General features: G+C 33.4%; 1 protein-coding gene across 1 annotated transcript in view; it reads right to left on the bottom strand.

Annotated features, from left to right (window-relative positions):
• Positions 1–345: 345 nt before the first annotated feature.
• LOC123717552 (serine/threonine-protein kinase NLK-like) overlaps positions 346–26,637 on the bottom strand; it is a 101,291-nt gene continuing 74,999 nt past the window's right edge. The window contains 8 exon segments of the mRNA XM_045673610.1: positions 346–2,710; positions 2,713–2,741; positions 4,926–5,019; positions 5,324–5,543; positions 6,424–6,594; positions 7,236–7,362; positions 9,200–9,368; positions 24,165–24,271. Coding sequence (XP_045529566.1) covers positions 2,676–2,710; positions 2,713–2,741; positions 4,926–5,019; positions 5,324–5,543; positions 6,424–6,594; positions 7,236–7,362; positions 9,200–9,368; positions 24,165–24,271 — 952 coding nt within the window. The 3' untranslated portion in view covers positions 346–2,675.

Raw genomic sequence — 26,637 nt, forward strand, 5'->3', positions numbered from 1 at the left:
CGTTTTTTTTAAGTTTGTGATACCACAAATACTTGTAATTGAAGCTTTTCAATAAGCTAACACCACTCGTACATAACTTTACGCTCATGTTAACTGCTTTCGTCCCGGTACGAATACAAGTACAGCCATTTTGAATACGTCTAAATAAGAGCAACTTAAACACGACTATCAGTGCAGGAGTACCTATATTTACAAGACTGGTAAGTGAACATAACTTTATAAGAAGACACTTTTTAAACGAATTGAAGCTATGTGTTATTATTATTATTATAAACTAATAATTATTTACATCATTTTAAAATCACCGTCACCGTGACCACACACGCTGGAAAGCACGCGAAACGTCGGAAAAAAATTATGCAAATAATTATAAGTTTATAATAATAATAATAATACATAGCTTCAATCAGTTTAAAAAGTGTTTTCTTAATGTGTAAAAGCTATGTTAACAAAAGACAATAACTTTATAAACTTACTGCGTCCGACAAAGAAATTCTTAAATTTGTAAAAATCTCTTCGTTTATTTTTTTTGTCATTTTTCTATTTAAAAGTTACCTTAGCTAATACGCAGAATACGTGCAGAGGCAGTTTGTAAATGTATAAACTAATATTATTTGCTAATATTTACACACTCTGCCTCGATAGCGTCAACGCTTAAACCTAAAAAAAATGACTGACCAAAACTAATTGTCTAAACTAAATCACCTTGTGTGCTAAATGGAAAATTACTTAAAACAACATACGAGATCTCTAACAGTCTGGAAACGAATTATGTACATATTAAGAAGCGTTCAATTCGAATTCTATTTACAGCAATAATCAATAAATCTATCAGGTAATTGTATTTGTTCTCGATTGAGTCAGACGCTTCCGAAGAAATCTTCCGCAATCGGATTGAAGCGAGCTACGAACATACGTATACTACGAATATGTACGCGCACGCGGCAGCTTGGAGGCTGTATTAGGATCACAGTAACAGTTATCTGTAAGGCAAGGTGTGGCCGCTATCTAGCGTACACTATTACGTACACGTGCGTAACAAACAAACGAATTAAAATCATTTTAACTACATATAGTTTAAGTTTGAATCTCTACATAGAACTCACGTGTACTAATAGTATTGTAGACCGGCTGTTTTTGTACCATCTAGACGTAACCCTGTACAAACACACAATTCAATTTGAGATCTAATTCACAAAGCCATAAGGTCTGTTATCACGTGTGTCGATACAGAAAGCCAGCCAACCTATTGGTTTCCAGTTTCCCATTCCATACTAAAACTACGAGATTATTTACAATTTAGTTACTTTTAAATCTTTTATATAGTTTTGAACTACAATTAAGGCTACGAATGATTTCTTGGGACTCCATTACATATAATATCGAGATACTAGACTACACAAACACAAGTGACTACACATATGTTCGACACGATACGCTTTCAAGGTCATGTACCGAGCAAAACATGTGTGTAGTCTAGAAGATTAATTTTGAATACTTAATACGATTACAGTGTTGGCCAATTAAATACACAAACATCGACGCACACTAACACACATTAGTATAATTATATACTACTATTAATAAATGCTTGAAAATAATTACAAAAGGTCACGTACAGTCGAAGGGTAGTTACGAATTTTCATCACGATGAAAATCTGTTATGTAAATTACTACCTACCATCAACCAAATTTTAAATTTCAATCAGTATAAATCGTAAATAAAGTCAATTACACCTAAATTCTAAACTACTCAAAATGTCAGTCGATGTTACATACAATGAGAGAATAAAGAATTAAGTAAAGAAATCGTTACAACGTCATTTTAATCAACAACGAATATATTTCAATATATGTATTGCTCGCAACTTTCACAAATCAATCAGGCACACACCAAAAACCTATCAAATCGGCTAACAATTTTTCTATTTCCGATCGGAGTCGCCGGAGAATTTCCAAACGAAATTTGGTTATTCCACCAAATGGACCGTACCATTCCAATCGGAGACGACCCATAACTCTAAAGATGATAACATTCTAAAAAGCATGGCCTACAGCTTTGCAATATCCGATATAGGCTGAATACGCACGAAGTCATTCAAACAATCCTTTACCCATTTCTCTCACACCACAAGACGTCAAACCCTAATCTACCAACGTACACGATCGCTACATCTAATACGTAATGTCAGGAAAATATATTTGGTAATATGTTTACGCGCGCGCGCTTCCACTATTCCGTCGTATTCATTCTATGCATGTCTTTATTATATCACTACGATCCTTAGTTATATTTACAAACATTTAATCCCGAGGTCTGTGTTTGCCTTCAGTCTAAATACAAAATGCGTATAATAGTCACTTGAAATTATGAATTCTAATTCTATCCATTGATATACATACAATGAAAGCTAACATTGATTGGTGTTACAAATTGTACATCCGTGACAAAAACATGCATAAACTATATTCACTATCACTATCGACGCTAGTTTAAACGTTTCTAACGTTAACGTTTCGATAGCCGACATATCGCAACACTCGTTGTAGTCAATTTCGCCGTGAGTTTTATGAAATCTGTTTAACAATTGGCTACAGCAAGTATTGCGCTTAAGGCTAAACCAGTGAATTATCGTGCGTCGGTGTAAAGGGCGCGTCGCTTGTCGAAGCCACGCTTAGACTCGCGTCATTCCCACTGGTGAGGCGACGGCGGCAGCTCCGACGGGTGTGCGACTGTCGAGCTGAAAATTGCGAATCGCATGGATTAGTCGCAAGTCTATGTCGTGCTTCACCCACACCCAGGCCACTGGACGTATGCTGGAGTACGGCGTCGCTTCGAATACTAATATTGAAAGCTTTAAGCAATGTCCGTTATCCCAACATACGACGTTTCATGCACTTTAAAAAATGCATATGTATAAAAATTTAGAAAAATGTAATTGCAAATCAAACTACTGAAAATCTACTGAATCACCACAACCGAGTGCAAGGCACTGTGCTCACTGTCTACGCATGCACTAAGGACAAACAAAAAGTTCATTTCGAAATCCCGAACAAATTATGGAAAACAAACAAAGCAAACATTATGCTTACAACCCCCAACTGGAGCTTTGATTTCAGCGATATAAACTAAGTTAAACAAATCGAATTCCAATCCGAATAGATCGCCAAAATGTTTAAGAAAAAAAGGAGAAAATCGAAAAGCATGCATCTCGGAACCGAGTACTATCCAACGATCAACCCTTTTGAAATAACGACGTTGTAAAACAACACTTAAACAATATTCATCTCTAATTTACTACGTATTCGTTATACATTTATTGCTCAGGAGTTGTTTTATATACGCCCGCGTTTAGGACAACACAATATAACGTGCGGTGTCGCTTACTGGTACTACGCAGCGCACAGAAATATCACAGGCGAGAGGAGAAGTATTTTTGCCGCTGTCTTGAAAGGGGAACAAACTTTTGCTTTCATACTCGGTCTAGAGCTGCCGCAGAGAAAAACATTCGTTAAAAAACTGCACTGGCCTCTTTACCCGCGATTTAACGCAGAAAAGGCACACAAACACAACTAAAACTAATTTCAATTGATAAATCAAGTCTTTGACATCATTCGCGTGAAAAAAAATCGGTCGCCTGCTTTTGGAACACAAGTTTGCGCGGTAAAAACCGCTTAGGCTAGTTTTTTCAAGAGGGTTGATAACTGCGGTGGTAGCGAAGGGGAAAACCATGCAATGTGGGCATAAAAGGACCTAAACTACTAAAGGCGGGACAAGGAGGGGAGAGCGGGGCTGACTTCGGCGACCACCTTCCTTCTATGGGTCTCTAGTTTTGTTAATTGTTGTGCGTGCCACACTTAGTTGTGATGATTGTATTGACTCTATTGAAGTGAAGACAACACTAGCTTTGTTTGCGTCTTATACCAAGTTTTATAGGATTTAAACTTGCCGAATTAATATACATAAATCTCTCAAAATATAAATTTAAAATTGGCAGGCGAAAGAGTTATGCTGGTGAAGTAAACATTTTTTCACAATATCACTTGCGATATGAAAGCTTATAATATTGTTGAATTTAAATCCCATAAAACAATTAAATTTTTAACTGTGTCGCGGATGTGTTGTCGACACGTTAGACGTGGCCGTTTGGGTGCGGGTGGTCGCTAATAGCTCAGCGATTGACGGCTATACACTGTCACAATTCACTTCAATTTAAAACTTGGTCTCGCTCTAAGGATCTTTTAGTAAGAATTTCTTATATTTGAGATTCTTTCCTATTTAGTTTACTGATTCTTTTGAACTTTTGTCTGATTAAATAACAAAATTATTAGAGTTTTATGATACATTGTAACTTTGTATCTTTAACAAATAAATAAAATAATATAAAAAAAAATTTTTTAAAATTTTTAAAAACATTTTGAATTGTAAATATTGTTTAAACATTCTCCACATCTCTTCAATAACAAAAAAATATTAGAAGACATTTCTCAAAAATCTTTGACAGAGTTGTGATAAATTTTCTGAATAATTTCTATCTCTCTTCCAATACTCCTCCGAAACGACTCGATCGATTCTTATAACATTTTTTATGCATATTTAGTAATGAGAATCGGCTACTATGTATATTTCAAACCCCTAAGTGATAAGATAAGATTTTTTTTTTATTTTTTAAACAAAAAAAAAAGATTTTATTATTTTATAACCCTATCAACCACTATTTTTTATTATAGTAGATAGTTATTTTTAAACTAAAAAAATGTTTCCATGGCAAAGCGACGTTTGTCTATAAAAAATTCTCACACTAAGCTTGGTTTGAAGGGACCATGAAGCGATAATCGCAAGTGTAAAGCCGCCAATCGTGTAGGTATCGCAAAGAAATCACCTAGTGTCTGGTTGTTTGCGTTGGTTGGTGGCGGCGCCTTACCTTGCGAAGCTCTTGAACGCGGCGGACTGTGGGTTGATGCACAACGGCACACGAGACGTCTGCAGCTGCTCCGCTATGAATTTGTGGATCTCCTCTGCGGAGACATCAGAAGATGAGGCCCTAGCCCCGATGGCCCATACGTTATGACAGACGTGTGTCTTCCAAAACGAGATAATGTACATAATGCTCAAAACACTTAACTGCCCTTATGTTTGAATATAACTTTTGTTATGGAACCATGTAGTACAACAGTTGGTTCTGTTAACGGTGTTAACTATTACTGTATTTGTTATTTAAATCGTTTTTTTTCATATAGATACTTTTTGCATAAAAAAGAAATTCTAAAGAATATAAATATAACCACAGAGCACTAAGGTAGGTAGAAACTTGACACGCACCTTTAACTTGATGTACAGAAGTAAGCTTCCTCTCCCAGCCGTCGTGGAAGGCGTGGGGTGCTACGGGTTCGAGATCCGGTGAATAATGTCTTGCAGCCGGAGGGGCGTTGTAGCAACACTTGCACATGCAAGAATGGTACCGCAGTCGCCCCTCTTCGAGATACGGATGCGCGAGCGCATCGACAACAGAGATTCGTTTCGCCGGATCGAAGACTAGCATCTGGAATTTTTTAACATATTGCTTATATTTGTGATGTCTCCGTAATTTACTAGGAATACTACAATAATAATAATAATAAATGGCGCTACAACCTGTTTAGGACTGGGCCTCAGGTTTCTGTATCTGTTTCATGATCATTTATTATATAGGCAAGTAGGTGCTCAGCCTTCTGAGCCTGCCGCACGCCGTCGACTTAAGAGTCTAAGGCAAGTCGGTTTCCTCAAGACGTTTTCCTTTACCGTTCGAGCGAATGTTAAATGCGCACATAGAAAGAAAATCCATTGGTGCACAGCCGGGGATCGAACCTACGACCTCAGGGATGAGCCTCCCACGCTGAAGCCACTAGGCCAACACTACTCATTAACTGCGCACTAGTAATATTATGTAATTAAAAAAAATCCGGATTGTTTTAATTTAAGTTACTATTATTTGTTTATCTGAGAAGTTCTTTTTATGCTTAAAGACTGTTGAGTCTGTTAAACAGTTGATTTGATGGATAATGTGGAGCTATTGTAAAGACAAGTAAACAACAGCTATTGTAAAGACAAGTAAACAATACGAGTCAAAATGCCCTTACTTGGAACGGCCCAGTGTGAGGAAAAAAGAGAGGATGCCCTTGACAAACCTTTGAGGATGAAATAAAAGAGATAGCAGGAAGATAGTAGCGAAGATGAAAGACAAATGGAAGAATTTGGAGGAGGCTCTCTCCGTCGGAGGTCATGTACTACTGTTAAAAATAATGTAATCCTGAATATGTGGTACTCGAATAAATGCTATTTATATTTTTTTATATGCCGCTTCAAAGGATAAAAAAATTTGGTTTTGTTTCGTATAATATTGTTGTTTCAGACGGTAAACTACATCCTAATATTATTGTTACCTGTGCAAGCAAATGGACTGCCTCATGCGTGGCCTGTACAGACAGGGTATACAGCGCAGCCAGAGCTGGCGGGCGAGGCGCACGACGCAACATGTGCGCACGCGCACCGGCACAAGCGTATCGCATATCCTCCAACGACGGCGTACCCAGAAGCTCTGTTATTAACTCCAGCTGAAACGTTTTAGGACTAATAAGTTTTATGATGTTATACGATAAAAAGGCCGGCAACGCGCTCGTGAGCCCTCTGGCCACTTTGTTCTATAAAAAATAATAACGCAATATCAAAGTCTTTTTTTGGTCCAATATGTAAGCAATATATAATCTTTAAAGGTTTGCCTTAAAGGTTAAAGTATTTTTTTTAATCAAAATTAGAACAAACATAATTGACATGAAAAGCGGTGCCGTCTCTACTACATGCGGACACGACCGGTGAAATCAAGTACAAACAAACAATGTTTATACAAACAACATAATATAAGACCTACAAAAATAATTAAACTATTTGAAAAAAGAATTGAATTATCATAGTTAGTGACATAACCTATTAATTGAAAAGCTGCCAACGTTTGTTTGACGATGAAAATGAAAACATCGATTGAACAAACGACTCTCGACCCGAGGAACTTGTTTGGACATTGTTTCCAGGCAATCTACAATTCCGTTAATTACTTACAAAGGTATAACAAGTCGATGTTTGCTCTAAATTTAACCTTTCCTTAAATTTACATAAAATTGCACATTTATTATAAGTGAGTGCAAACCAAAGCAGTGATGAGAGCAGCACTCCGTAAAAATTAAGAATAAATGAGCACCTGCTGTACGGGACTCTGAGCTTGAAACAGAATTCGCCTTCCAAGCAATTCGCCGAATATACACCCAACCGACCAGACATCCACCGCTGCCGTGTAATGATTTGCGCCCATCAGAATCTCTGGCGCCCTGAAATATTAAGGAGTATAATTAAAATATCTTCAAAAAATACAACACAGACCCTAAAATACGAAAATAAAAATATATACTTTCTTCTCTTTATTTCCAAGCTTCTTAAACGAAAACCAGTTCGAATTTTTCTTCGTTTATTTTCTCCATTACAAATTTTACTTCCCAAAAACGAAATTAGTCGTAAATCAAATGCGTGTATTAGCGTATGAGTGTGTATGCGTTATCCTCTAACTTTTTATTCTTTGTATGTTAATTTGAGTATACATTTGTATTTAATTAATAATTTATCGGCTACCTACACACATAACATAAACCCAGGTACACAGTGATCGTATGGAATTGCATTTCGATTTGCATGAATTGGAACCTCTTGCACATGTATTTTCTTAGCGTCCCCAAAACTTATTATCACGTATAACGTAACGTAAAAGTATCAAATATTCACGGTTACATAAAAAAATCATATTCCGTAGTAAAACACGAAGCCGAGTACGAGGGACGACGGGTCTAAGTAGATAACCCTTGTTAGCATAACTTTTGATGTCCCTTGATAACATTTTGACCTTTGAATTTTCTGTAAATATACTTACGTCAAATTGGGCGGAAATCATTAATAACATAAATTTTTAATGAGAAATAGATCCTTATATTACTGCGTAAATTTTTATAATTAAGAAATGAAGTGGACAGAGGTCCCGAGTTTAACTTCCGGCAATAACAAAATTAAATTAAAAAAGGTCGCTTACATTAGAGTACTTGGAACAACAATATTTATTAACTTATGTAAATAATTGTAATCAAATTACACGTAACGAGGAGCCTATTACTAGTGACTCAAATGCAATTTACATTAATTATGGGTACAAGATGTTACATTAAAACCACATAAAAAATTATATAAATGTGTTCAAATAATTTGATAACTTAAAGCTAATTGTAGTCTAGGTCAATCAGATAATACTTGCGATCTGATCTTTTATTACTAGTATCGTAATTTATTTACAAATGACATTCGAAAAAAATATTATCAAGTTATCGTTACAGAGACAAACTTCTTCCCGCCGCCGCTACTCTATCTTACTTTCCGATCGCGCTTTAACAAGTTTCTACATACATTGGCCAATAATCATATGTCTACAATTAATAATCACACTCCAGTTAAAAACCATACATTAAGAGTCTTATAGTCCATATTTACAAATGGTACAACTCCGCAATTATCGCTATTAAACAAATGACAAAATACTCTAGGAAACACTGTATGGTCATACATAATTAATGTTCTAGGGTGGAGCTAAGTTTGAATGTAAGCCAAGTGTTGCGGCCAAGGGTAGCCCTTGAGTGTTTGCATAACTTTGTACTATAGCCTGCATTACGCTTATACCTCAATACTTAGGTTATAAGACAAAATCTGTTGGAGCTTAAAGGCTATACTTTAGTAGCGTGAATGTTTTCAAAAGTATTTCCATGGTATAATTTTAGATTAGTATTTGTATCATAATGTTAGTCCTAAATTAAAAAGTCAGCAGGTCGTACTGACTTAATCAATTTAAAACGTTTTATGAGCTCTCATGTCTTATTTATTACATATGTACTAAAAAACTTAAGCACTAGGTAACACTGGAGGAACTTTTGCGACTTCATTCGCATGGAAACAGGAAATTGCAATCCATGTTTAGTCGTAAAACTATAAACATATATAACTATATTTAATAAACTTTCCTCTTCAATCACTCTATAAAAACAGCAATAAATTCGTATTATTCGTATTCGTATTATATATTCATATTATAGTTAAGCGTTGATATTAAATATATGATATTTATTTCCTCACCTATAATACTGTGTGACGACCTCCTGAGTCATGTTTTTGGTGGAGTCCGGTTCCTCGACCCTCGCCAGCCCGAAGTCACAGATCTTGAGAACACAATTGCTGTTTACCAGCAGGTTGCCTGGCTTGATGTCTCTATGCAGGATTCTCGCCGAATGTAGGTACTTTAAGCCTGAAAATGAAAACATTAAATAAGTGCTGGCTCAAGATGTAAACGGTGGTTGTTCATAGAAACATTAACAAGTGTTTGATCTCTTTTCAACTAACGTAAACACAATTTGAAAGAAAGAGACGAATGATCTTGGGTTGGTTTTTTCTAAGATTAAATTAAATTCATGTCCAATTATACTAAATATAAGAAAATAATAAAAGTAAACGTTACGGTAAGGGGTCAATAACTTGATAGAAAAGAGCAATACTTTGTGTAGATCAAAAACCCGGACATATCCAGTTTTCCCTTTTAATTTTAGAACTATTGGAAATGTATCTAATAAAAAAAATTTGTATTGTATTTTTCGGAATTCGAGTTATTTATTTTTAATTAATAATTGTTAGAAGTTAATTTATATTAAACTAAGTTTTAAAGTTTTTGACTGTAAATTTTTTACGTGTTAATTTACCTCCGTAAGCCCTCTCAACTTTCGAAACATTTAAATTTATTTTCTCGTTAAACCAATCAACGTTGATAGGGATTTAACAATAAATATAAAAACTGGATTGTTGTAATCAGTTAATTTTAACATGAACGTCAATTAAATTTAATGGATGTCTGAAAACAAAATTACGATTCTATTTATAAGAAATGTTTAGTTCTAATCAACGTTTCAGTAATGGTCCTTCTGCATTCTGTACTTATTCTATTACCTTATTTTAAAATAATTTCTACTCCGGTTTTGGTTCTATATTAAAACTATGCATTGCATAACGTAAATTGTCAATTTAAACGTCATAGCAAATTGCATAGAACTGTACAAAACTATATTTTGACTGCTCCCAGTTGGAAATAATAAAAATACATTTTGCAAACGATAATCCTTTATTCTGAACTCGTACTCTTATGTAGCGCTATTTATGTATGTTTTAAAGTACTATTCTTGTTATAATAAACGATACGGTAATAAAATGTAAGGGATATATTATTTTAAATGCTTGATAAGAAACATCTTAAATTCTTAAAAAATACCAAAATATTCCCATTGGTACACTAGGAATCGTGGTGTGTAAATGAGCCTCGCAGCTCATCGTGCGACGTAAAGCCAAGTCAGGTAAGAAACCATTGTGGTCACTAAGATTTTTTTAGATGTCATATCATGATTCAGAATAGTATATAAAGATCCATATTTTAAAACACGAATCAAGGTGAACTTTGCCTCTGCCTCAAAGTAATTCTCAACTTGGTGCACCTACAAATTCGCTGCATCTATAAATTCTATGTACCCACTAAACAATCAGATTTTAATTTTCAGTTTCATGACGTGAATAGCACACGAGTTCTCAAAGCTCCGAATGGACGAGATCGTTCCGTTTTACTGCGCGCGATAATAGATGCAAAACCGCAACACAGGAGAGACTTGCTAATTCTTACTTGCTGGAGATGTATTTAAATAAACCCGTTTTATAATAGAGTCTTACACAACAGGAAAGTTTACGGTTGTTATCAAATAATAACTATTAAGGTTATTGTGATTATTACAACGTAATAGTGTTAGTATTACGTTTATGCCTAAATGCTCATTTTGTGTAATTTTTAACGAACTGAACATTATAATATTGTTAATACTTCCACATACATATTTAACTCTTTAAAAATAACGATTTTTGATTTCTCGTTTTGAATATTTTCCATACACATGTAGGAGTCAAAGTAGCCTATCAGAGGTAGGTGAGATAGCAACACCTTTTTGTTTTTTCTAGGTCTAATAGGTGATCAACGTTTTGTCCCTGATTACGACTGCTTCAGTCTAAAGAACATCACTAGACCATGTGTTTATGCGCATATACACAGAAAAGTACATTATCGCATATAGCTCGAACTCCAAACCTGCGTCCTCAGAAATGATAGTCGCAAGCTGAAGCCACTAAAGCCTATAAAAAATAAATAAATAATTAGGAAATAATAAACACACTTTCCATTATTTTCTAGGAAATAATTTTATGTTACGGTTGGGTCTTTACAGATACATAGCTATGTATTATGAAATAATCAAATAAACCATTATACAGTCTGTTATCACAACTGCTTTTTTTCATATAAATAGAAATCTGTTGCAGCTGTATCAATAGAATTGTTTGAATGTTATCCTGCAATACTATTTAACTTTCGTTATCAACTTTGACTTCACAAGTGTTACAAACATTTACAAAAAACGTATTTTAACTAAACCACTAATATGAGTCATTAATTATTTTAATACCTTTAAATAAGACTTCTTTAACGTAGTGATTAAGTTTTATCCATTTGTTGTAAAGAATGCAGAAATGTATGTGACGGTGGAACACAAATTGGTCTCAATATCTCCGTCCAATAAGTTGACAATCATAATATGTCCTTAAAAACAAAATTATCTACTAGAATTCATTACTACTTTCGTCAATTAATTTCAAACAAGGAATATATTACATTCTTACTTATCGTAAGCTTATAGTAAAGCTCGCCGACTCCATGTATGTAGAGTAAATAACAATTATATTTATTATTTTAATATTAAAATACTTAACAAAAATGCTAAGTATAGTAGAACATATTTTAAAGTTTATTACAGCTTAACATCTTCGTCGTTAGAGACAAATCGCCGAGATTTCCGTAAGTCTAGACTTCATAATTCATACTTCTTTTTAAAAAAAGTGTTTCCTTTAAAAGCGTTTTGTATCTTATTTAAAGAATAAATCATAAATGACTGGTTGAACTAGAATTCGTGTATGCGGTGATGTTAGTTATTTCGACTATTTGCGTGTTGTACTCAGTCAAACGTCGGGAGACTGATCACCTACTTGCCTATTAGATTGACAAATTATCATGAACCAGATACAGAAATCTGAGGCCCAAACCTAAAAAGGTTGTAGCGCCACTGATTTTAATAGATAGTTAAGCATCATATAACCTGGTGAAAATATTTGGCCGCCAGATTCCCCGCTTTTAAATTTTATATGCCGACGTGGCATTGTATTTCTCAAAATCCGTTGCTCTAAGATTCCATTGAAAGTGATAAAAATCTTGCGATGGTATTTCGCATTGACATAAGTTTATGTCATAATATATCGAAGTCTTATATCTCCCAGGTGTCAGTGAAAACTACTCGGCTCTTTTAAATAACCAAGTTAATTTGTTGCAAAACCTTGTTAGTGTACATTTTTATAGAACAGGAGGAAAACGGGTAGGAGGCTCACGAGCATAGGTCGTAAAGTATATTTTAAACCGTTATCGTGTTATACACTTACAATATAGTATTGGTGAAATGCAATGCGGCAATTTTTTTTCTCGTACAACAATTCCAAACGCAATAAAAACAGTTGTACAAAGTTAAGTGAAGCTGTATTCTTACACATGAAGCATGTAATTTTTTTTTAGATACATGGAATTCATTTAAATAACTGAGTTTGATAAGGGGCAACAAATATGTACCATTTTTAACTAATGTAATCATATCTCTTATCACCATATTATAAGCACGATATGATAGAAAGAGATAGATATACCATACGGGGGACATGTTCTAAGCTTAGGTCATATACAGGCCCAATATGGTTAAAAATGGAGATATCCGCTCGCGTTATATGTATTCAATGAAAAAAAATACTGATTTATTATTTCTTTATTTCCTATTTTTACAGTAACTTAATACTAATGCAATAGAAAACTAAACTAAAAACATAATATAAACATAACAAGTAAAAACTTGAAATCTAAACAATTTTATAACTTATTATAAATAATGCAATTCTCGTGAATTCCAGTGTGCCAGTGTGCGAATAAAAACATCTGTCTCACAAGCAACATTTAGGGTGCGCAAGACACGCGTAAATGGTGCTTCTCTGAGTAAAAATGTTTCATTTCTTAATGCCAATAAAGTTCTTTAATCAATTGATTCATTTCATCGACAAATTATATGATTTGTTTATGAGATATGTATAGGCATCGAAAGGCTACATTGACTCCCACGATTCCTATTATGCAAGTAGTATCATTATTTTATTATAAATTTTTTCATGCAAATCCGCCATTCTACCGATATTTATGCCTGAATAAATTGTCAAGTTTTACAAAACGTGGGAGAGTCACGTGTCCTTGGTAGGTAGAGGTAGTCGATCTGCGCACGTTTTTGTGCTTGATTGATCTAAATAGGTCAGCTCACTGGATAACCTGTCTATGAATATTTAAAAAAAAGAGCTTTTACTGTATAGTTGAGAAGAGTGATAATAAGAACTCGTCTTATCAACAGCTCTTGTACTCTTAACTCCCAATAGCGATACCGATCCCGTTACGCGGTCTATGTTGTTCTCTAGCTGATATGACCAAATCTTAACATTGAAATTGGGATCTTCGGGTTGCGAAGTATCAACAATGGATTTGACCGCGTGACACTGCGGTCGTATCTGACGAGCTTGAGACACCTTGAGACTGTCTTATAGTAGTATGAGAATTATGGAATTTGTAAGGCACCTGAGATTCTGATAAAGAGTCTGGCCTGGGGAACAATATTATGTTAGGGAAATTAGTTTATTGCCAGTTCATTCGTTCTACGCCCTTGATTTGAGAACTGGCAGTAAATGTAAAATTAGAAAAATATGTAAAATATGTATTTCTTTATTGACGTTCAAAAGTGAACATTGATTGTGTTACGTAAATGAATAAATGATTTTGAATTTGAATTAACCAACTTAAAAACAGTATTAAAGTATTACGCTAGAGGCCTAAAACAAAATATTTATAAATTTTACTACAATTAGGCCTAAATATGCAGCTTAAATTACTTAAATAAATACGGCGACACACTCGTTTGTTCCATTAAAATTCGGTTGACTGCATGGAAATAGCCCAACCGTTTAGATAGATTGTTTGAAATTCGCAACACATTTTATTCTGTTTATCCATTTACAATCTAGAGTTCGACACAAAAAGCTAGTATTGCAATGGAACAATTACAAAACATTTTATATCACAACTGTAAATGTAATCACAGAAAGTCTTATGTAAATATAATCTGCAATATATACTTACTAATGTCTTATACGACTTGTGTTTGATTAAGGTACATGGATCATGTACCACCGAATAAATGTTATATAGTTACCCACTACACAGGGGCTTCCTAGTGTGGAGAAAAGCGATAGATGAATTTTGATACAACCATATTTCTCTCAGGATTAAAGTTTTTATTAGTATTTTAATACGTTTTTTTAGGAGCACTGTTGGTGTTGAGCCACTGTCATCCCAGAGTCTGTAGGTTCGAACCCTGGCTGTGCACCAATGGACTTTTCTGTTTATGAACGCATTTAACGCTCGTACGATAAAGGGAAATATCCTGAGGAAATCGTCATTTTTTAGTAGGGTGTGTCAGGCTCAGAACATAAACAAAAACACAAAAAATATCATGGAAAAACAGAAATCTGTGGCCATGACCAAGGGTTTAAATTATTCATTCATAACTTCCTAGTCTCTCTGGCAAGAGACCATTAAATGACTACTTAATTTTTACAATGCATTTTAAAACTACTAAGGTATACCCATGTATTGCATCCCCAGCACGTAATAAAAAGTTGAATAAAGTTCATCGCACTTTGTTCATCAGTAATATTGCATTATTTGACGCAAGTATTACACGTTCAAAATATTTTTATAAAGGCCTAAGACAACTGAACCCAACATCAAAATTAATTCAAACATTTTTGGGCGTGTGCTATGCGCATGTCGCAATAAACATTGCGGGTTTAATTCAGGTTCAGTAACATAAGTCCCAAGTATTTCCGCAAGGTATTTTAAACACGCGGCGTCTACACTTGACGAACTGGTGGTTGAATTATCTGAAGAATGTAGGTAAAAACCGGTAACGTTAATTGTACAGAAATTCCTGCTAAAACTGGTATCTAGTGTACGTAGGATAGGGAATATATCAAATTTACCTAGAGCTCTATAATTCCTATCTGATATAGGAAGGAATGTTTCGTCTAGCTTAGTATTTATATTCTTAAGTGTTTCGTGGCTTAGTGGTGCACAGGGAATATAAGCCAGTAGTCTTATGTTCATGTGCCAGGGCTAATGACGCACCCACTACTATAATATGGCTTTAAAAAAATCTATGGAAGAGATTCCAAAGTGTAACATTGCATATTTAGGCCCAATTGTAGTCAAAATTTATAAATATTTAGATTTTAGACCTCGAGAGTAATACTTTAAAACAGTTTTAGTTGGGCCTAAATACACAATGTTACACTTTAGAATAACTGTTTTTAAGTTCTTATTTCAAATTCAAAATCATTTATTCATTAAGGTAACACAATGTTCACTTTTAAACGTCTCTTGTATATTTACTGCCAGTTCCTTTGAGCCTTTGAGGCTTAGAATGGACGAGAAGAACTGGCAATAAACTAATTCACCTAACATAATATTGTTCCCCAAGTCTCGATGTTAAATTAAATTTTGCCTATTCTTAATGTACTAACAGGCTTAAAAATTCTTCGCCACGTTTATTCGCCAAGTTTCAAGGACTGACATTAATGTCGAAGTATTTAACAGAGATCCAAATAACAACAGCCTCCAATATAGAAGTTTTCACGCGTCAGTTCCTATCTAATTTTCTAAATCTTATTCATCAAAGTGACATATTCTTATTCAAAATAATCACAAAAGCCAAACTTTCGCTAAGCACGTCCGAACAAATTAACAACAACTCAGTGCCTCGGCTTAATTTCCCTTCGGGTTTTCACCTAACTTTAAGTGTGTATGGAAAATTAGTGTCCTTTTGTTAGAATCAACATCATAAAGTCATCAACGGAGTTGTAGTTTAAAATTAACAACGCAATTATATGTTAACGCCAGTTCTTTTATTGCATTAAATATATACAATAATAGTCACATCGACATGATAAATTAAACAATTATATTTTTAGTCAGTAGTAAAATCTACTTTAAGTTTGTTTCAATTTGATAGACATTTTTTTATAGACCAACCGGGTTAACCTGATGTTAAGTAGTACCACCGCTCATGGACACTCCATGTGGGCGAATTGATTCAAAAATACTTCACGGGGCAGCTGGTTCCACATAGTGGTGGTGCGCGGCAAAAACTGCATTAAAAACATTTATGATACCCCGCACACTCACGTGTAAAACTATAAATCATATATTACACACATGTTAAGCACCAATACGAGATTTTTCTTTATATAAAATAATTTTATCTAGATTTTCTTTTCTTTCTTATAATCGAACCGAATGTTTTTGGTATGTTGCTCGATTAGTTGTAGCTGGACCCATTTGTACGTTTGATCATTAGTCTATAATCTGATAAAAATCTTGAAAATATCAATTTTATTACTAGTTGTGAGTTTAATTTCAAAAAATACAATTTGCTTTCTTATTGATATTTATAAATAATGACAACAACAAACTCTAAAGACAGACTATTTATTAATTTTATAGCATAATAATATATTTTAATAAAGTGATATTTTACCACGACAAATAAAAATTGACTAATTGATATTACTTATATTGTACTCAACTTCTATGTACAATGCCCATGTGTGCCAGAATCAGAAAATTTTCGATTGTCCCACCATAACATTTTTGTACCAAATAAATTATTATTATAACCAATATTTTTCTCTATGCGATCTACTGTATGCAACTTTACAGAAATTGGTTATAAAAAGTTAAATTACATAAAGTTTAACAGAAGGCTTTTATTATCATAGACATGAATACGAATAATAAAATTATTTAATTTTACCTTATTACTATTAAGATTATTAAAGAATTTCATTAATTGTAATATAATTATTACTATCATTGTTATCGTTATTATATATTTTTGTTATTAATGACTTCGAATCTCTTTGAATCAACCGTGATAGGGAATAGAAAAAGATGATGCGTAACCAAAAATGTGACGGTGATTTTTTTTCCAACTCCGAATACAAGTTTCACTTCAAAAAGTAAATATAAATATCTCTCAAAGTATAAAAATAATTAAATCACTTCTTATACGAAACTAATACTCTTCAAAGTTTGTGTAAGTATTTTTTAAAAGATTGTATCATATTAATATGCTATATAATATGGAAGCCAAACGTTGATATTCCACAAGGCGCTACTAAAGAAGATTGGAGTATGCCGAAGGGCTAAAGAGCGATCGATTATTCGATTGAAACTTAAATACAAAGTTAAAAACAGTGTGATACCTAGCCGTATAAACATAAAAGACGTCGTAACACATACAAAAGAGTTAAAGTGGAAATGGGCCCGTCACATCCAGTCAGAACATATATGACATGGATTAAGTGTAGTTTATTGTATTAGTACTCGAATAAAGGCTACTTTTATTTATCATATAATTAGTTATTCTAAAAATTCTACATAATAATATAGTATACATTTGAAAAATTTGATTAAAACCTGCACCGAGCACAGCTGGTGTATCGTCAGTGTCCCATAAAGATAAAGGCACTCACGTCTCCATATATAATTTATAATTGTAATCTAAGTAGATATTGGTCGTGTTCTGTGGTGTAGTGGTTCGATGTAGGAATACTGTAACTCCAAGTACTTTATTGGTTATGGTTGTGGTGTGTGGCCTGTTTTTGGAGAATGGTTATGTCTATAGAGGCATTTCATTGAATGTATTTAGGAATACTTTTAGCTACTATTCCTGTGCCTATAAATATTGGTATGACACTTCTTTGGGTATTCTACAAACAAAGGTATAAAAATTCGTAACATAATAAAACGATATACAGTCAAAATCTGTTACATCGACATCGAATGAATAGTCCCATTCATATTTGGTCGTAAAAACCGATAGTCGTATCAGTTGTTATTAAGCACCTAATGCAATAGAATTCAGCCGGTACCTTTAATTTTAGTCAATATAACCGGTATGTTGTCCTAAACGATGTCGTTGTAAACGGTTTTGACTGACAATAGTAAAAAAGATTGAAATTCGAAAATGGCCATGAAGGTTAAATCATGACTGAAAATATTGGTTATCACCATGCCTACACCACTCCTTTAGTACTTTGATTGGCTGAATCAATCGAGTTATCGCGCGTGCATGTTTCGTGATTCTCGTTCGCAGTAATTTAAAAAAAGGTTCATTGAATAAAGGAAACTTCTGGGGAACATGGACACTTTGTGTACCATATAAATCATTTATAAATTTTAATCTGTAACGGTAAGGCACTTCAGAATTTATAATCGAAACAAATTAAGTAGTATATATGCTATATTTCCTAGGACCAGGTAGCTGATGCTGCTGATGGTGCGCGGAAGAAACGTTAAAAATGCTCAGTTATGGAATGACGACCTCCACGTCCGGTGATGAAACTGAACAGATATTAACACGAACAACTCCTCAACAATGTTGGGTTACAACCTATATCGGCAGCGAAAATGGCCTTTTTCAATGACTAATAAAAAACAACTTTTGAAAAGCTTTTTATTACGAATTGTATTAACTTATAAACTTCCCTTCAAATTTGTAACAACCGCGGTATTGCAAACAATTTCTCGCCTCAATATTTATTCAAAGTCAAACGGCAGAGTACAATGGCTACCTGCAGCTAGTTTAAGAGCTCGCTTACCTAATTAGCCTTATCTTTAATCTTTTATAAACCTTGCCCGTGAAATTCGTTCGTGAAATTCTTAATTATCAGTATGAATGGGTTGAAATCCCCGCTCAAGATAACGCTATCATTTTGAATTGTTTTCTCTTTTATAACCTAGCACATTTTAGATAAGAATATTTAATTATAGAACAGACCCGTCTAAAATAAAAAAGAACATCTAAACGATTCTCCAAAACACATAAACTCCTCAAAATCAATTAAACCGTTTAATTAGAAACGCACAGAAGACTTACGTTAGATTTAGAATATCTGTTAACAATAAAACTTGAGACCGTTTTCTATGTTGGAATAGAAATAATCAAAATCAGATCTATATAACTTAGTTTGCGATTTGACAAACATACATACACACGTCCTTGAAAGCCTACATAGATCATCAACCTCAAATATTAATGAATTCCAAGAATATCACAGGTCAAATGATAACCTTATTTTAATTAATTCAGTATAACACTCAATTATTAATCTATTATATAAAAACTTATTACGTTTCCACACTTTACAATTTACTATCATCTACTTGTGTTTAAAAACGAAACTTGGTAAAAAATAAGAACTACCTATTTAAAACAAATAAATAGCGCTGAAAAAAGAAAACCAAAAAAACAAAAAAAAAACATTTATTTGATTAAAATATAAGAAAATCAAAAATGAGCCCCACTCAGCTGCAGAACTTTTAGTTATCACCAGCAACGCTAATTTTCATCTATGACATTATATGTACTGAACAATCCAAATTTTACGAATAAAAGAAAAAATGTATTTAAAGACAGAAAAAAATCGAATTACAAACAGAAACAAACATAGAACATAAAATATCAGAGAATAAAACTAAATTCCTAACCTATTTATTCATAGTTATTTGATATTTTTGAATATCAAATATAGAATTATGTGTATCATAAACAAAAATTGTAAATACGACTTTTGACCGATTGTCATAAAAAATCAACTAGTAAATTTACCTTTACTTTACATTTACCTTATTATAATATGCAAACGGCGTGTAAATTAATTTCGTTCGAGGCCTTTGCCGAAAAAAAAACCACACATAATTAGGAATTAATGAGAGGATAGAAATATAAATGCATTTAAACTTAAAGTATCTGTATACGCTCCTATTAATAATTTTGTTAGCTCTTAAACCAATGGGTCACAGCTCGCACCCAATTAACGGCTCGGTGCATCAGACACCGTTAGCGTTTACCGAAACGTAGCAGTACCCAGTAACCTGTAATGCAGTAATTGCATTACTTAAAACTGATATAAACTTTTTCTCAGACAATTTAATTCAAAAAATACGCTTTAAAATTTATAAAATCAGTATGAATTTTAAAAAAGTTAATAAATCAAATTTTTTGTGTGCCAACTACTTTTAAACAAACACAGTTCGCAAAATTAAAGCTAAACGACGTGTAATATAGAAACTGTAATTATAATTAAAAATAAACGTTTTGGCAATATTTTCCAAATACTGAAAACATGGATATGACAGGATCATCAGTCTTTTTTAAGGCTACCGTTTTAAGATTTATCTTTTTAAGGTTCCTAACATTTTACACATAACAAAGTTATATAGTTTATGAGCCTTCGCAGCGTGATGTCGAAACTGTTCAATTCACAAAAACACTTTATCCTTGCCAACTAACTAGAGCATGAAGCAAAAACCTTTGCACTTGAAAGTGCAACTAGCAAGATTCGAATTGAAACTCAAAAATATTATTAAAACCATAACAGGCCCTACGTCAGTTTTTAAATTGTATCCAGGAATTGCCAGTTAAGGCAGTCTAAGAAACCTATTTTATTGTTATCGGTGACAAAAGAAAAAAAAAACTTGTATCCCCCTCCTCTTCTCAGCTAAAGAAATGAACGCTCTCAAAAATAATAATATATACATAAAAAATAATAATGTATAATATGTATAAAAAGTAAATAATTACTGATGACGTAATCACCGAATAAGAAAACCCCTTATCCCTGATCATATGCCGTGCTATATTAACTTTCGAAAGATTTAAAAAAGAATTTCCCGGCCGCTTAAAGCCATGCTGTTAGTATCTTATAGGGAAATGGTAATGATTTAAAATACGCCATGATTAAAAAATAATGTACCAATTTCCGGGCAATAATTGATATTGGTTTGTCGATGCAATCTGCTAAGTGTTGACAAAAAAACAAGCATTTATCATCCTTGTTAAGGAACTAGCACAGGGAACCGATTCGCACGATTCGATAATAATTCTAAAGCCGTATAGCACGGTCGACAATTGTTTAGCATTAGTATTAGCATAAGGGTCATAAAATGAGATAGTATTGCTTATATTTTTTGCGGCATTATTAGTTTGGATAAAAGAGCTTATGAATAGAAAATCGTTATCGTTATTGTTTTCTGTAACATAATCTCACTTTTATGTCTATCATTATTATAAATTAAATAGATTAAATAGTATTGTCTTTTGTTAACATAGGTTTTACACATTAAGAAAACACTCATTAAACGGATTAAAGCTATGTATTATTAAAAACTTAAATTATTTACATTTTTTCCGACGTTTCGCGTGCTTTACAGCGTGCGTGGTTACGGTGACTGTGTGGTGTGTGGTGACTTATGTAAATAATTATAAGTTTTTAATAATAATACATAGCTTCAATCCGTTTAAAAAGTGTTTTCTTAATAGATTAAATAGTTTAATATATGGCTAAGTATTTACGAAAGAAACTCTTATATTCTAATTACTTGTATACCAATCATGTAAGTATGTATATAAAAACATGAACTTGAGGAAAATAGGACATAATTCGTACATCTGATTTTTTTATTGGTTAGTAAATAAACTCTCAAATCTCACAACCATGCCTAATTATAAATAACAGTTATCGGCTGCGAAATGTTTAGTTCAATTAGTTAATTACTGATTTACAAAATGGAAATATATTAGTATTATTTATTATTTAAACAAATACGTACGTTTATAGTAAGATATATATATTTATATATAGGATAGATTTATACCCTCAACCACGAAGCATCATATCGAACGACTTATCGCCTGGGGACTCTAGAATCGTTCCCCAAACAAAAACCTCAATCCAACGGCAGCACAAACGTAACACATTTCCATAATTTCTCTCGTTACTGCGAGCTTTCGATAACATCAACCTTTACTGGTTCAACTAGTTTAATTAAACTTTTAGCCACGAATACTGTGAAATATTCTCGTAATCAAGATTCACCTCGATTTGCAACTCTTTATCAAGATATTAATAGAAATTACTTAATTCTGAGAATAAAATATGATATCAGTAAATAAGACCTTTCTAATAGTGTTCATATGCTCAGTATTACTGTATATTAAACTCATTACCTCCACTCGTAACATATCCCTTGATATAAAAGAAATCGTGACAAGTGAAACCAGGCCAGATATTTTCCTTATACGACCCCACATCTTTGTAAATAATCAAACCATATACGGACGATTTCACTGATGATAAGCCTTTGCAGGCCTAAGTTTCTATGTGTGTGTCCCTAATTTTTTTTCTAACTAAACAATTGAAATCTCTAAACAAAAATCCATTAGGTTGAGAGTCGCGCGCTTAGATTGAATATTACAAAGGGCACCTGCTGTATGTGATAAAGACTCATTATTGGTGTCCAACTGAGCGAAGACATTAGCATACCCATTATGGCCTGTTCCACTGTATAGACGAAAAACTATAGGTACTTTGACGTCGACAACCGTAGAGAATGAGTAGGATTGCCTACGAGTTCACAATGTTAATAAGTTTTTTTTGTAAAGTAAATGGAATGATTCGTTCGGCTTCGATCCATGAAGAGTGATAGTAGTATTTTTAAGTTAGGATACAAAAATAAAAGTGTCGCCACAAACTTTTTAGGTCTAGGCCTTAGATTTCTGTATCTGCTTCATGATCATTTGTCAATCTAATATGTATAGGTAGGTGATCAGCCTCCTGTGCTCGGTACACGCCGACGACTTTTTGGCTCAAAGGCAAGCCGGTTTTATCACAATGTTTTTCATCACCGTTCAAGCGAATGATAAATGCGCACATAGACAGAACGTCCATCGGTACAGTCGGGGATAAAAGGGTGAGAGTCACACGGTGAAGCTACTAGGCTAACACTGCTCGCTGCTGCGCTAACACGGGATATGTAAATGAAAAAAAGTCATAAGTCGACAAAATGAGATTGTAAAATAAAACCTAAAAATATAAAATTTTGTTTAATCTAACAATCATTCTACAATTCGTCTTTCAAATTTTCCATCTGTTATATTGCATAAAAATTGAAATATGTATAAGAACGAAAACATTGCCTAAAACCCGCATATTCATCATTAAAACCAAACGAAAATTAACTCCAAAAATCCTCTTTGACGCTTTTTCCCTTTTGCTAAAGTCGATATCACTAAGGCGGCGCATCCATAAACTTTTTAATTAAACGTTGCAAACTGTAGGGGCTTAACGATCGCATTTTTCTAGACTCCCTTCGCACGTCTCACTCGAGGGAAATCTTGGCACAGTAGGAATAATTGCTAGAATTAATAATGCAAAATCGGGAGACAGTCTGTGAAGCAATTCTTTTTATCCTCAAATGGATTATATTTGCATGCCGGAGCTTTACGTCAATATTAGTTTCAAAGACATTTTCGAGTAGTGGCAATAATCCTTTTTGCATTCACTATTGACAAAATAGGAGCAGTGTTGTTCTAGTGGCTTCAGCGTGCGACACTCACGTCTGATGCCCAGGCCTAAAAGGGTTGTAGCACCATTGATTTATTTATTATTATTATTGACAAAATTAATGTACGCACTTTTGATGTTACAATATTTAGTAACAATTGGTTCAACTATTATTATTATTATATTATTTTGTGCTACTTTGCCAAAAGCATACGTTCTACATATCACACTTAAAATGTTCTTGTAACCGGCGTTGACTAGAATTATTAATTTCATATATCCCATCTTATATCCCAACTTCACAACTGAATTTTTGTACAATTTTACAAGCTTTTTCGTATAAAATAGCGCCCGAAAATATTTAACAAGATCAAATACTTGAAAGCTCAAAGCGTTTTGAGTTAAATAAGTGAAAAAAGCTTACCTCTGAGTATTTGGTAGAGGAATACTTTGATGTGGTCGGCTGAGAGGTGTTGCGGCGAGACGATGATCTTGTGCAGGTCGCTCTGAAGAAGCTCAGTGATTACATAACTGTATTTAGCTGGTTAAGGAATATTAATAGAAAATAAAACACAAAAATAAGGTTCAATATAGCATGGTATATACGATATGATTCAATAGAAAAATGTGACGTTTCATTCCAATTGAAATACGAATAAAATTTACATAGAAGTGTTTTAACGTTTGACTTACAGAATGTCTTGACCTGTCTTTTTGCAGACACACTGATTTCTACGATGTTAATAACTAAACCGATTTCTAAGATTTTCAATAGATATTGTGATTGAGAAAGGATTATGTAAAACTCATTAAACTTTCATGTAAATTAACTTACTTATAATGAGTATCGATCAAGAGATCGCAAAAAATCTTGCCAAACACAGGAAAACCGGGCGAAAAGGCAGTTGTATACCATATTTAAAGAATATTGCAACTTAGCTTCGAAATTTATTACGAGATTACTTACGTAAGAAATCATAGAGAATTAAAGGAGCTTTTTAGAAATCTATGCTGAGCTTTTTTAAATATATATTTCGTAATTGTCCTACATAACCTTCAACTCGATCCCTATGTTTATGGAACACTTAAAATAAATCAAAATGATTTCAATTCGTCATGCGATAAGCACCTACTTAACGAATTTGAATTCGTTGAAATTCAAGTAGCTAAAGATTTCCGATAATACAAAGTGGTCTGGAGACTCAAATCTATGAAATTTAAAGCGTTTTTTTGTCTATGACCTCCCACTAAAACCCAAATAAACATTTGAAAGCCGTTGCATAAAAAATAAACCAAGACTAAATTTTGATACAGGGGTAAATTATTTTCTAGGGCTCTCTGCGGTGCGGTATTTAAAACGTGTGCGTTAATGAGCATAAAGCGTTATTTTGTATCGACCCGGTTACGTACTCACGTTACGGTCGGGAAACCCTGGGGACGTGTAGATACATGTTACATGACTATATAGATTATATATGTAGGATAATAAATACACAGTATTGGTTCATATAATATTCATATGAATTTGTGCTGAGACGTGGGACCTAGTAGAGCTTCGTAACTGTTTCTAGAAGAATAAAATAGATAACTTATTTTATGTATAGTCACTTAAGTGGGTTATAACCGTTAAACATAGGCATTGTGAACAACCTTTTTTTATACCGGAAATTGCTAACACTTATAATCTCTAGATAAATCACCAGTTAGAGAAAAGCATTGTAACATACGTTTTCCTTTGGTTTTTTTTAGTAAAAATACCAAATTAAACATCAAAAAAGATATCACTCAGCTTCGTTTAAGGTACGCATATATTTCCTAGGCTGAAAATAAAAATGGCGAGACGGGTGAGATACCTCGGTACCATACTGAAGACCAAGACGCGTCAAGAGACTATTGTCACGAAGGCTCTGCTATCTATTGTCTATATTCTTTTGTCTGTAAGTCTTATCTATGGTGCCGTAGCCGTAGTTTTAACCCCAAACGAAATACATATAAAAACATCGTGTTGGTTTTTTCATGGTCAAAAAATATGCCTTTTCATATCTCAATTTTTATATGACATATATTTCCGGCAGCGGCGAGGGAAGTAGCAAGGACAGAATAAATGTCGCATTTAATCGGGTTCAAAGAGAAAACAGTTAACATCCAAAACGCTATTTGAATATTATAGTTGGTTATATACTGGTGGATATGATATAACGGATTGGGAGTAAGATTTTAATTTTGATTTAAAGATTCTAATTAAGAGGGCGTGCGTAACGAATACTTTGAGAATAAGATAAAAACTAACAGCACTACTACATTTTAGGTGTGAGCCTCAGATGTCTGTATTGGTTTCGTGCTCATTTGTTATTTTTATTAGGCAAGTAGGTTATAATTAAAAAAAAAATTAAAACATAAAACATTTACTCCGTCGATGCCAGAAATAATTCCCTGATACGATTTTTGGCTAATAAAGTGTAAATTGTTTGAACAAATTTCATAAGCGTTTCTGACTTTATTTTTGGGTCTAAGGCAGTGTTTCCCGACGTGGGCCCCACACGCCACTGAGGACAATCAAAATCGGCCGGATATAAAACAAAGTGGAGACTTGAGACTGAAACTAACCAAATTGGAACCTAATATAATACCTCTTTGAAGCAAGCATCACGCGAATGGATCTCAATAAATTAAAATAATATATTATAAATATAAAAAATCTTTATTAAAATTATTTGGTGTTTGATTTCAGTTTTTCATGTGTATGTTTGAAAATTCACTTACTGTGTTTCGTTAACAATTTCCTAGTGATTTAAGTTCCTTCAATGAAAAAAATTTAGATTAGTAATAATATTTTCAAGCCACGTCTGTTAAAATGTCACTATGTATTACGCGTTAATGAATATGTTAAATCCTAT

Source organism: Pieris brassicae, chromosome 2 (genome assembly GCF_905147105.1).
Source record: "Pieris brassicae chromosome 2, ilPieBrab1.1, whole genome shotgun sequence".
Classification (NCBI taxonomy): domain Eukaryota; kingdom Metazoa; phylum Arthropoda; class Insecta; order Lepidoptera; family Pieridae; genus Pieris; species Pieris brassicae.